The sequence below is a fragment of the Nannospalax galili genome, unplaced genomic scaffold, assembly GCF_000622305.1.
Source record: "Nannospalax galili isolate Female #2095 unplaced genomic scaffold, S.galili_v1.0 scaffold285, whole genome shotgun sequence".
In the NCBI taxonomy this organism is placed as follows: domain Eukaryota; kingdom Metazoa; phylum Chordata; class Mammalia; order Rodentia; family Spalacidae; genus Nannospalax; species Nannospalax galili.
The window spans coordinates 3,005,299-3,018,004 of NW_008355157.1; the positions used below are offsets into that span (position 1 = coordinate 3,005,299).

At 44.5% G+C, this 12,706-nt stretch overlaps 1 protein-coding gene across 3 annotated transcripts in view; it reads right to left on the bottom strand.

The window, feature by feature from the left end:
- The window catches only part of Plek2 (pleckstrin 2), a 26,728-nt gene that overhangs the window by 7,166 nt on the left and 6,856 nt on the right, over positions 1–12,706 (bottom strand). The window contains exons 2-6 of one of the 3 annotated variants that reach the window (XM_008852149.3): positions 8,034–8,198; positions 3,213–3,394; positions 1,956–2,047; positions 1,478–1,665; positions 1,186–1,287 (exon numbers count right to left, since the gene is read on the bottom strand). In XM_008852149.3, coding sequence (XP_008850371.1) covers positions 1,186–1,287; positions 1,478–1,665; positions 1,956–2,047; positions 3,213–3,394; positions 8,034–8,198 — 729 coding nt within the window. The remainder of the gene's footprint in view (positions 1–1,185; positions 1,288–1,477; positions 1,666–1,955; positions 2,048–3,212; positions 3,395–8,033; positions 8,199–12,706) is intronic. The other 2 variants (XM_029555584.1, XM_029555583.1) reach the window with 2 other exon arrangements.

Below are 12,706 nucleotides of genomic sequence, written 5' to 3' on the forward strand. Positions count from 1 at the left end.
AGGAGGAGAAAGAGGAGGAGGGGGGAGGAGGAAGAGGAGGAGGAGGAAGAGGGGAGGAGGAGGAGGAGGGGAGGAGGAAGAGGAAGAGGAGGAGGAGAGGAATTAAACAGGTGTCAGTTGGATCTCATAGGCCAACCTGAATCCAAGAGCACCATGGTGGTTTGAATGAGAAATGTCCCTCATAGGCTCATGTATTTGAACACTTGGTCCCCAGTTGGTGGCACTATTTGCAGAAGTTTAGAGGGTGTAGCCTTGCTGGAGAAAGTGTGCCACTGAGGGTGGGCTTTGAGAGTTCATAGCCTTGTCCCACTTCCAGTTTGCCCTCTTGCTTCCTGTTTGTTATTGGTGATATTAGGTCTCAGCTTCCTGCTCCTCCTGCCACACCTCCCCACCATGACAAATCCTTATCCCTCTGGAACCATAAGCCCAAATAAGTTGCCTTGGTCATGGTGTTCTATCACAACAGAAAAGTAATACACCAATATTTTAAGGGTCAACTTAGTTCAAACCTATAGCTACTTATATATTTGTGAATTTTCTGTGTGCCTACATAAACAGAATAAAATCACTATAAAATTCTGCATCAGAAAAATAAAGGATCAATAACAGTATATGATATGCTATATTATAAAATTGTAATGTGTAAGGCATTAATACTATGTATGTCTGAGATAGAGACAGACTGACTGACTGACTTTCTCTAGCTTTATATCCTAGATCACAAACTTTCCTTAGCTTCTAGTCTGTAATAGCCTAGAATCTCTCTCATTCTCTCTTCCAGCACTTGAAGGGACCTCATTTCTTCCCTCAGTCAGGCCCCTGCCAGGCCCAGCAGCAGCAGGCCCCTTGAGATAGACTGCTGAATGGATGGTAAGTGATCTAAGCAAATGGAGATCCTGATAGGCAGGAAGCAGGTGACAACTGTGAAACTGGCAATCATGTAGAAGTTGCTCTTTACAATTATTTGTTTCTCCAAAACGACCCTGGTGCCTGGTACGTGTATGTGAGAGTAAGCATGTACGGGTGTTTGACTTGCTTCCTTGGCATATGAGGAGGTGGGGTCCTGCTTCTGTGGATCCCACTCCATGTACTTTAGCATCCTTAGCCCTGCCTCCCTCTGGGCTCACTCATGCCTCCTCAGAGTGTGACAGCTGTCCAGCTCCTCTTGCTCAAAGACAGCCATACCTGCTTGGACAGATAGCCTTGTTTGACCACTGTGCCACTTAACTCCATGGTACTAAGACTGAGTTCTTCTTTGGGGTTTATTTTCGTCTTGTAGCTTTCAGCCTAGTGGGAAGGGGAAATCAAAGACTTGTTACCAAAGAGATCCAGGTCTGGGCTATGGAGGCTGTGAGGGGAAAAAGAATTCCTCAACACAGAAGCTTGGAGATGGCACATTCTTCCCATGGCTGAGAACACTCAGCTCTTTCTCTTCCCCTCTGTCCCAGTGGTAAGAGAAGCCCATTTTCTAACTTACGAAAGTGTACAGGGCTGTGGAGTCATCCAGAAACTGCTCAGCCAGATCCCCAGAGCGAATAGCTCCCATGCTCCGGACCCCTACCGGCCTGAGGAAGTTTTCCTCCATAAGTACAGAGGCCAGGGTCACTGCCTCCAGACGGCTGGCTGCGAAGCTGCTGGAGATAAGCCAGTCCACCAGGGAGGAGCCTGTCAGGACAAGGGCAAGCACCTGTCAGTCTACAGGTTACAGCCTAGCCTTCTCAGGGGACTTGGTCAATTACCTCATTGATCTTTTTTCCTGGGAAGCCTCAGGTTCTACCTAAGGTCACACCTGCTGCACAGGGCTGTGGCCACACCCACTGTGGCCCTCGAGGCCACCCCATTACTTAGCAGAAAACTCTGTTCTTAATACCAACTGGTTAAGCACTTGGCTGAGCCCCAGTCACCATGTCCCGGTTCTCCACAGTCCAGCCCTGCTCTGGGACAGGCAGGCTCACCCAGAAAGGTCTTTTTGTAGGTGCTTCCCTGCTCCATGTTGGGGCACGGCCGGATTCCACTGCTGCTGTCGTGCATCTTGTCCACAATGCGACTACATGGAAGGAAGGCAAAGAAGAGACCCTGGTCACACTGTCAGCTACAGGGAGGGTCCAAGAATCACTGCTCCAGATATGAAGCAAGGAGCAAATGCTGTGACACACACATCACACAGAGAGGGGCTTTCTGTCACGCATAAAAATTGGACAGGCAGAACTTTTCAGACATGTCATCTAAGTGTCCTGATATTACCACACTAGACAAGTATTACTGTTGTCAGAAGAGACTAAACAATTGTGACTGTTTAAAATCCATCCCTATGATCTGCGGCATTCTGTCTAAATGCTTCCATTTCCTTCTCCGCATCACCCCTTTCTGAATCTACCTTATCTCCTGCTCCTCCTTGCACTCAGCGTGCCTTTGGCAGCTCTCTAGACCCACAAAGGATGTACACACTAGACTTCAGAGGCTGGTGTGGAGTTGTGTGAGCCCACGAATAGACTCACAACATCACATCTACGATGGGTGTAACAGTTTGGCTGCCTGGGAGGTTAAAGGACGTTTTCATGACAGGAATAGCTTTAATATGTGTCTGTGGCACTGGATCACCTCTACCACTGACTGGCCTTCCTTCTACCCATACGACAACTGCTGCCACCAGTGAAAGATCTTTTCTATATATGTACCTGGGGTGGAAAGGCCCTAAGATAAGAGCTTATTACTATTTGCATCTGTTGAGCACTTAGCACAAAGCATGGCATAGAGTAGACACCCAATAACTACCTTTTCTTTTTTCTTTTTTAAATTGACACATAACAACTATGTATATATTATGGTATACTCAATAATGATTTCTTGGATGGCTGGATGAAGAATCCCACCATACTGCCACTGGGCTTCAAAAAAGACTAGTGACTTAGCTGATAGAGCTGTGACACATCCCTGAGCACTCTACCTAAAATGGAATCTTGGTCTCCACTCCATTCACTTAGGTAGACCAATACAGCCAAGGCGTAAGAGTATACAGGAGGGGAGGGGGTAGATAAGGTCATTCCCAGGCAGAGAAAATAGTATACCCAAGACAAGAAAAGCTGACAGCCCTGAAGCACAGTGGTAGAACTAGCCTGGCCCATGTAGCACCACAGGGTCCTCCTCCCTGCTGCACACGGACAGGAGAGACTGTGGGAGGCCAGGCAGAGACAGGCAGACAGAGCACTTACTGCAGGCTGATGTTGGGGGGCAACTTGAAGGAGTTTTTCAGGATGTGGAGTTGCTGGACCTTCCCTGGCTGCCCTGCGTGGATAGCTCCTGTTATCTCAAAGGCCCAGGCGTCCCTCTCCTCTCGAGAACAGGCCTCCAGGAAGTATTCAGTGGAAGTTCGGGTCTTCAGCTTAATGAGAAGCTGTGAGAAAAGGCAACCAGACAGAACAACACTCAGAGGTGGTGGAGGCAAGGGAATGCTAGCAGTGGAAATAACAGGGCCAGGGAGGATCCAGGAAACTGTGTATCCAGGGACTGGCTAGTGCCCTTGCCCCTACCCACACCCAGCGGTGGGGGGGGGGGATTCAGATTGACTTGAACACATCACAGGACAGGAAGTTCACGGCCACCAATGGCAGCCTTTCCTGTCTAGACAAATAGCATGGAGTGCTTCCCAGTGCTGTGGCGCCGATTCTTCCTTTCAGAAACAGTTTTACCTATCACAGCCCCTCTGCTGAAGAGGGAAATCCCAGACTCCGCAGTCAGATGGAGCAGGACTCAAACCCCAGCTCTGCCACTTGGGAATGCCAGGGCATGTTAGGAATATCAGTGGACCAGTGTTTCCCCACCTGTGAAAACAGGACATTACCACCTACTCCAATGGAATTGCTAGAAAAACTTCTATTCACTTGTCTCTAGTTTAAGCATCTCCAAGTTTTTCACCCATTCTTCTTGTGACGTGGTTTAAACCCCTTCCCAACAGGTTTTCCCTCTTCTAACATGCTCAGCACTTGGTCAGCATCCTCAGAGAACATCACTATGGCTGGAATGCCTTGCTCTGCGAATAGCTGGAGGGGGCAGCACTGCAGTTCCAGCTGGCCTGGAATTCACTAAGTAGACCAGGCTGACCTCAACCTCATAGAGATCTGCCTGTCTCTGCCTCCAGAGTGATAGGATTAAAGGCATATGCCACCACACCCAGCCCCACTTCCCTATCCTTTAAATGAACATTTGGAGGGTTTCTTGGACCAACTGTAGGATTTTGCATATCTTTTTAAAAGGATTTCATTTGCGGGGCTGGAGAGATGGTTCAGCAGAGGACCCGGGTCGATTCCCAGCACCCACATGGCAGCTACAAACCGTCCTTAACTCCAGTTTCAGGGGAATCTGAAGCCCTCTTCTGACCTCCGTGGCATTGCATGACACAGGTGCACTCACATACATGCAGACAATACACTCATACACATAAAATAAAAATAATAAAAATATTTTTTAAAAATTGTGTGCATGTGTGTGTTGGTGTATGTATGCACAAAAGTGTCTGCAGAGGCCAGAAGAGGACATCAGATTCCCCTACAGCTGGAGTTACAGGCAGTTGTGAGCCACCTGATGTGGGTGCTGGAAACCAAACTCAGTTCCTCTGAAAAAGCAGAGAGTGCTCTTAACCACTGAGCCATGTCTCCAGCCCTTGGATTTTTCATTTTGATCCTGGCAACTGTCACTGAAGGAGATCAGGTCTGCTGCTTCTGTAGCACTCCAATTCAGTGCTGGGGATGGAACCTAGACCCTCCCTCAGACCTGTTCATTCTGATTGTACTTTCCAACATAATCACTGTCAGCTGTTTTGCTTGCACACTTAATATCCTTGATTTAAATTAATAGCAAAAATGGGAATTTTTTTTTCCTAATGACTAGCTCACTGGCCCAAGGGATAACGTGAAGATGTTTCACCAAGTCAACATTCACTCACCAGCATCATGAAAACTGATCTTGAACGAGTCCATCTGTAATTCACCATTTTAATGGAGAGACTAGAAATTCCAAGTGAAAGCCAAGCACACTCTTTTTATAGCTTTACTAATATATGAATATTATACATACACATACTTCATGATGTGTTCCTTGTTGTCAATCTTTTTTTGCTTATTTTTATTTATATGTATGAATGTATTGCATGCATGTGTTTAAGTGCACCTGTGCCATGCAATGCTGACAGAGGTCAGAAGAGGGCAGTGGACTCCCCTGGAACTGGAGTTATGGATGGTTGTTAGCTGCCATATAGGTGCTCGGAATCAAACCCGGGTCCTCTGCAAGAGCAGCCTAGTGCTCCTAACCTCTAAACCATTTCTCCAACCCCTCTAGTGGGCTAGGCATGGTGGCATGAGACACCCTATAATCCCAGTACTCAGAAGGCTGAGGCAGGAGGATTGAGAGTTTGAGGCCAGCCCGGACTTCATATCAAGACCTTGTCTCAAATATGGAAACAAACACACACATACTATAAAATACTCATACAAGTGACAATTTTGTGTAGAATCAGCATGAAGTTCACAACTCCAGCAGATTTAGCCTTTCTTCCTTTGGAAACTGAGGCTAAAGTTTTCTTACCTCTATAGCACCTATCCTTCCCACTGCTTCCTAATGCCCCTAGTAGGGGGCAGCAAGTCGAAAACAGATGGATATCATTTCTGATATCCAGGGTCTTAGGAATCACTTAGGAAACCAGGATTTCCTCTTTGGAGGAAATCTCACATATCTGTCCATCTTCCTTCTTTGTTCAACATTTATTCAACAAACACAAGGCATCTCTATGTGCCGAGATGTTGTGCTCAGTCTCAAGGTGTTAAAGGGAAGAAGATGTGGAGTCTTTACTCACACTCAGAACCCTCCAGTGGACCTGTGACCACCTCAGCAGAAGGCTCCTCCTGCCCAACTTCTCACTGTGGATAAGTGTCATCTCCAGGTGTGCACTGGAGTATTTCATTTGTTCAGCATTCTGGGCTACAAGGACATTTTGTTGTTTAACAAAAATTACTTTTAAATAACCTTTATAACAGGTTGTAAATTAATTCTGAAAATGCTTATAATCTTTCTTCTTTCTCACTCTCTGCTTTGTGACACATACAAGCTTTCTATTTTTAAAAAATACAGAAATGTGGTCCAGAGAGATAGCTCAGCAGGTAAAGGCACTTCCTGTCAAGACTGACTACCTGAGTTCGATCTTTGGGACCCACATAGTAGGAGAGAAACAACTCCTGTAAGTTGTCCTGTGACCTTCACATGTGCACTTGCATGCACACATACATACACACACACACATACACATGCATGCACACACATAATAAATAAAATGTAAAAATGCAGAAATGTACACATCAACATTATAAGTCAATTACATACATAAAATATAATCAATTGTATACACTATATAGTAAGAAATATGACCAAGTTTCTCTAACACAAAGCTAGAATCAGCCAAGAAAAGGGAACCTCAACTGAGAAATTGCCTCATGACTTTGACCATATCTGGGAGGCATTGTCTTGATTGCTAATTGATGCAGAAAGGCCCAACCCACTGCGGGCAGTGTCATCCCTAGACAGGTGGGTCTGGGCTGTATAAGAAAGCTGGATGAGCAAGCCAGAAAGAGCACTCCCATAAACGACATTAGTGCGCGGTTTCTGCTTCACGCTCCTGCCGTGAGTTCCTGCCTTGGCTTCCTTCCATGATGGACTGTAACTTGTAAGAGGAAATAAACCATTTCCTTCCCAAGGTGCTTTTGCTCATGGTATTTTATCAGCTTCTTTCTACTTTCTTTTTTTGTTTATTTGTTGAGATAGGATCTCACTCTATAGCCCAGTCTTGTCTGGAACTTATGTAACCCAGACTGACCTTGAACTTGCAGCCATCCTCCTGCCTCAGCCTTCTAAGTATTGGGATTACAGATATGAGTCACTATGCCCAGTATCTAAAAGACTTTTTTTTTCTGTCTTTTTGAGACAGGGTCTCCCTGTAGCTCTAGCTGGCCTTGAACTCAGAGATCCGCCTGCCTCTGCCTCCTGAGTGCTGGGATTAAAGGCGTGTGCCACCACACCTGCCTTTAACTGACAATTCTCTCACACTCAGAATGTGTAGTGGTTACCCATTACCTCCAACTGGCCCCAACAATCTCCCATCACTCCTTCAGCGAACATTCCCTTCTGGCCACACTGATGGCCTTTATTCCCAGGCTCCCTCCATGTTTCCTCATGCAAAGTCCTCTGCTTAGTTATACTTGACATCCTACCTATCTAAATGTGCCCTGTTTCCATCTTTGCCCAAATCTCTATTCCTGAAGCTTGACTTAGACAATCCATAGTGCCTTCCTACTTTTCAGGGACAGTGTTCTCTGCTGCTCATAATATTTATATCATCATTTGGAGCACCAAAAGTTTTCAATTAACCATTTGCTTTCCTAGCAAGATTTTTTTTTGACATGGTGTGTGTGTGTGTGTGTGTGTGTGTGTGTGTGTGTGGTGTTGTTGCTGGTGAATAGAACCCACTAGGTAAATGCTCTACCCCAGCCCCTGACAATTTTTTCTGAAGATAAGGCTACAGCTGCTCCTCATTTCTGAAACATGCACTTTTGAGGGATGCAAGCCATCATACTACTCCAACAGAGCAGTGATTGCCTCCCCCCAAATCTCGAAAGAAACTGGGAAATATAAAGAAAAGCTGTTCACCTGGAATCCTGCTATGAGGAGGCATCATTAACATTTGCTAGCTCCCAGTCTTTCTTCCTTTTAGTTCTTACTTTCTGGTTTTATTTTGAATTAGTAACTGCCTCCTAGACCACAAAGTGTTCCAACAGATCATCACCTTCTCAACCCTCATCACAACATGTGGAACTTGCTAAATGACAAATGAAGGCTGAAAGAGATTTAACTACTTGCCCAGGGACACATGCCTGGTTGGTGGTTCATTCCTGCCAGGATTTGAAGCCAAGTCATTCAATAACTTCTGCCAAAGAGGTTAAAGGGGTACCGTGGCTGGCAAGGGGACTAGCATGAGGGCGTTCACCTACTGGCCGGTTTTCATACTCCAGGCAGGGGCAGGTGATGGTGCAGCCATCCAGGAGGATCCGGCCCTTGGGTGGGGTCACTCGCCGACCGCCCTCAAGCTTGTAGTACAGCAGTGTGTTCTGCCGAAGGATGAACCACCTCGCCTTCCAATTGTGGACAATGTGGCCCTATGGACAGACAGACAGGAAATCCAGGTGGTAAGATGGTGCAGGAGAGGACACTGCACTAGGGAGAGGAAGCCCATGGCTCAGGCAGACAGTCATGTCTAGCAAGGGACAGAACAATATTTTTGTCTGGATCTCCCTTGATCATCTGAGTTAGGAGCAAAGGCCTTTGACTTAAACCTTCTACTTCCTATTCAGCCTTTTTTCTGTCTGTAAATCTTTTCCACCACTGTGCTGGCCTCTGGCATGCTAGGCCAGTGTTTTACCTCTGAGCTATACCCACAGAACCAGGTCATAAATCTTGAGAGAAACTGCAAAGTATAAAGAAAAATCACATATAATTCTTTTAGTATAAGACAGTCATTGTTAACATCTGGGGTTGCCTTCCAGTCTTTTTCCATATATATGGAATATATATATAGAGAGGGGGGGGTCTTTAATATATATAGACAGGGTCTAACTATACAACCCCAGCTAGCTGGGAACTCATGATCCTCCCGCCCCAGCCTCCCAAGTGCTGTGATTATAATTGTGGGCTACCATGTCTAGTTTAATTTTTATTTTCTAGTTTTTAAAAATTAGGACAAGATTACATATAGCTTTATTTTTTAGTCTCTTTTTGTTTATATTTGTTTAGCATTTTTTTCAAACTATTGAGTTTCTTTAAAAAAGATTCTTTTTTTAGGGTGCTGGAGAGATGGTTCAGCAATTAAGAACACTGGCTCTTCTTGCAGAGGACCTGGGTTCTCTTCCCCAAACCCACATGGAGGCTAACACCATCAATAACTACAAGTTCAGGAGATATGATTCCCTCTTCTGGCCTCCACCAGCATTGCACATGAGTGCACTTACATACATAAAAGCAAAAAACTCATAAACATGACATTAAAAAATTAATAATTTTTAAAAAACCTTTTTTTAAAAAGTAAATTTTATTTATTGTGTGTGCATATGTGTTATGGGTGTGCACATTCATGTGGGCACATGTGGAGGTCAGAGGTCAATGTCAGGTGTCTTCCTCAATTGCTCTCCACCTTATTGAGACAGGGTTTCTTACTGAACCTAGAGCTTACTGATTCAGCTGGACTGGCTGGCTGCTGAGCTCCAGAGATCCTTCCGTCTTTGTCTCCCCGGTGCTGGGTTTACAGATATGTGCCAACACACCCAGCTTTTTCTGTGGGTTCTGGGCATTGAACTCAGGTCCTCATGCTTTTGTGGTGAACACTATAACCACCGAGCCACCTCCTCAGCCCGAAAGTATATTCTTTAAGGACCACTTAAAGATGCATGATTTATATGACAACATCCTGTTGTTTGTAGCCAAGATTACTTCCACTTTTTTTCTACTATCATAAAAACTATTTTGTAATGACTATCCTTGTATAGAAATATTGATTCATCTCTCATTTTCACTCCTAAGGACACAATTTCCAAGAAGAATAGTATTAGTCAAGGACAGAGGCAGTTTGTAAACTTGAGCTTCATCTCTACTAGTCTACAGTGCTAGGGGCCCAACAGTCTGACCTAACAGCTGGGGAAGGTATGGAAAGCATGAAAAAGTAGTTGGGGATTCTAAGGTGAATGAAGGAGCCAAAGGACAGAACAGACTGATGGATGGGGGACCATCTACAGAGGGACCAGAAAGCAGTGAGTGTGGCAATGCTTAGCCTATTGCCCAGCAGAGCCTGATTTCAGACAGATGTGCTTAATCTGAATCAAAGACTTTCCCAAGCTGGGATTACACACCTGCAATCCCCAGACACTCAGGAGGCTGATGTAGGGGGATCACAAGTTCAAGGCAGGCCTAAGCAAGTTAATGAGACCCTGTCTCAAAATAAATTTTTTAAAAATGTAAAAAAGATTGGATGTTTGGCTCAGCACTTGACTAGCATTCATGAGGCCTTGGGTTCCCTCCCCAGTCCTTCAGAATAAAGGTCTTTTCCCTAATTCACTCACTTTCTCACCAAGTATTGTTAACATCATGATTCACTTGGCTGTCTCACATCTATGGTGCTACGACCCATTCCATGTTCAGCATATACTGAGACCTGTTAGGGACTCAAAAAGAATTGCCCATGTACCACTGTGCTCTGTGGGCCCTGACCTGAGCCCTAACAATTTACTGTGACAACCAAATGAGCTTATAACAAGCTAGTCTGACAAGAGTGTGCTCCCTTCACTTTGTTCCTTACTTAGAATCTACACAGAGCCACAGGTTTGACAGTTTTACTCAGTACAGACAGACAAATTTAAAGAAAAATAAGGCTTATTTGTTTGTTGAGATAGTGTCTTACACTATAGCTCAGGCTGTTCTGAACACCAAGCTGGCCTCTAATGTGCAGCAATCATCCTGCCTCAGCTTCCCAAGTGCTGGTGGGCCATCATACCTGGTAAGAATTAAAAAAAAAATTGGATCTGACTCCTCAGCTACTGAGCTGTCTCCTACTAGCCACATGACCCAGTGCCAAGGCCCCCATTTCCTATGATCCTCTGCTGTGGGGGAGGATGTTGGAAGCCACTCTCGGGGTGGTCTGGGTGCTGAAGAATTCACAGGGGTAAAATGCTTTCACATAAGACTGTAGTCGCCAGATGTAGTTGCCTTCAATCAAGCACTTACTTGGGAGGCAAAGGCAGGGAATCTGTGAGTTCAAGGCCTGGTCTACATAGTGAGACCTTGTCTCAAAAAAAGAAAGCAACAACCCAAACCATAAAACGTAATTGTAGTCAAGTAGGGAGAAAATATGATCTAAGCTGATGATATGGGGGTTTCATGTAAAGTGAAGGGTGAAAGCATCTTAAAACCTGGCTATTATAGGCTGAATGGGTGGGGGGTGTGGCACAAACAATTTTTTTAAAGAAAGAAACAATACCAACTCAGAGCTATTGGGCATTTTGTCCTAACTGCATCCTATCTGGCTGCACAGCATTCTAGTCTGATTCTCTGGCCCAAATATTCCTGTAATTTAACTTCTTCCATGAAATCCATCACTTCAAATTAGCTAGGGTAGAACGTCGTTATTAAATACTTGGTCCCCAGTTGGTGGCACTATGTTGAGTAGTAGAAACCAGGAGGTGGGGCCTGGCTGCAGGAAGTAGGTTGCTGGATTTGTGCCTTTGAAGGTTTGACCTGGTCCTGGTCCCTTCCACTCTCTCTGTGGCCTCTTCCATATGAACCCACCACCATGATGAGCTCTATCACCAGAATCAGTGCAGTCAAGGGCCATAGAAACCTATGAACCAAGAGTCCAAATAGATCTTCCCACATTTAGTTGCTGTACTGGGTATCTGATGACAGCAGCTGAAAACTGTGTGTGAGCAACAAAGATGATGACAGCAAAAGAGAGAGAAGGGAAAATGAAAAAGGATTTTCTATGCAAGGAGAAAATTCAAAGAGGTGAGTAAGCTTCACAAAAATGTTCAAATATTTTGGCTCAATAATTCCACTTTGGTGTCTGTGCCAAGTAAATAATCTAGAAATGGAAAAAGCTTTATGTATTGAGACATAGTAACATTGGAAAGATGGAAGACAATCTAAACACATTGTTATACATATTGCACAGTGTTTGGTGCATAACAGTACTGGGGGCTGCAGTGGAAGGAGTCCAGTGCTGACAGACCACTGGTACAGCCTGAAGTCAGCAACAGTCTCACTGACCAAGAATTAGTGACTATTAGTGACTGGTCTTTGACACAGTCAAAACAGTTTTAACTAAATTACTTTATATGATTCCTTAAAATAACTCAGGTAATATGTTAGAAAATATTCCTAAATATTTAGTATTTTTAAATATTTCTAGGATCTAAACACTTCTAGTGTTTTAAGAAACATATTCCATATTCTAAGTAGAAAGACTGGAGACAGAAGGATACAAATGGACACTTTACTTCCACGTTACACTTGTGAGTACCATTCTACTTTGCTGTTTTTGTTTGTTTGCTTGTTTGCTTTTTGAGGCAAGCTCTCACTCTGTAACCCAGACTTGCCTGAGACTCACTATGTAGCCCAGGCTGGCCTTGAATTCCTGGATAGTCTCCCGACTCAGACGCCTGAGTACTGTATTACAGCTGTGGGCCACCACACCTGGCATGTTTGAGTGTGTGTGTGTGTGCGTGTGTGTGTGCGCGCGTGCGTGCGCATGAGTGCACCCATGCTACTGGGGACTGAATCTAGAGCATCAAGCATGGAAGGCAAGTACTCTACCAATTTAGTTGTATCTCCAGCCCCTAATAATGTGATTCTAAAAAGTATATAAATGATTCTTTGGTGGGGCTGCTGGAAATCGAACTCAAGGTTTTGGAAATGCTAGGCAAGCATTCCACCATCAAATTACATCCCCTATGTTTTGAGTTTCTTTCAAGACAGCGGGGTTTTGAAATGTTGTACAGGAGAACTTGGACTCATGATGCTTCTGCCTTGGCTTCATGTGTGCTGGAATTATAAGTGGTGTATCATAATACCCAGTTTAGAATATATTTATTATTATTATTATTATTATTATTATTATTATTAT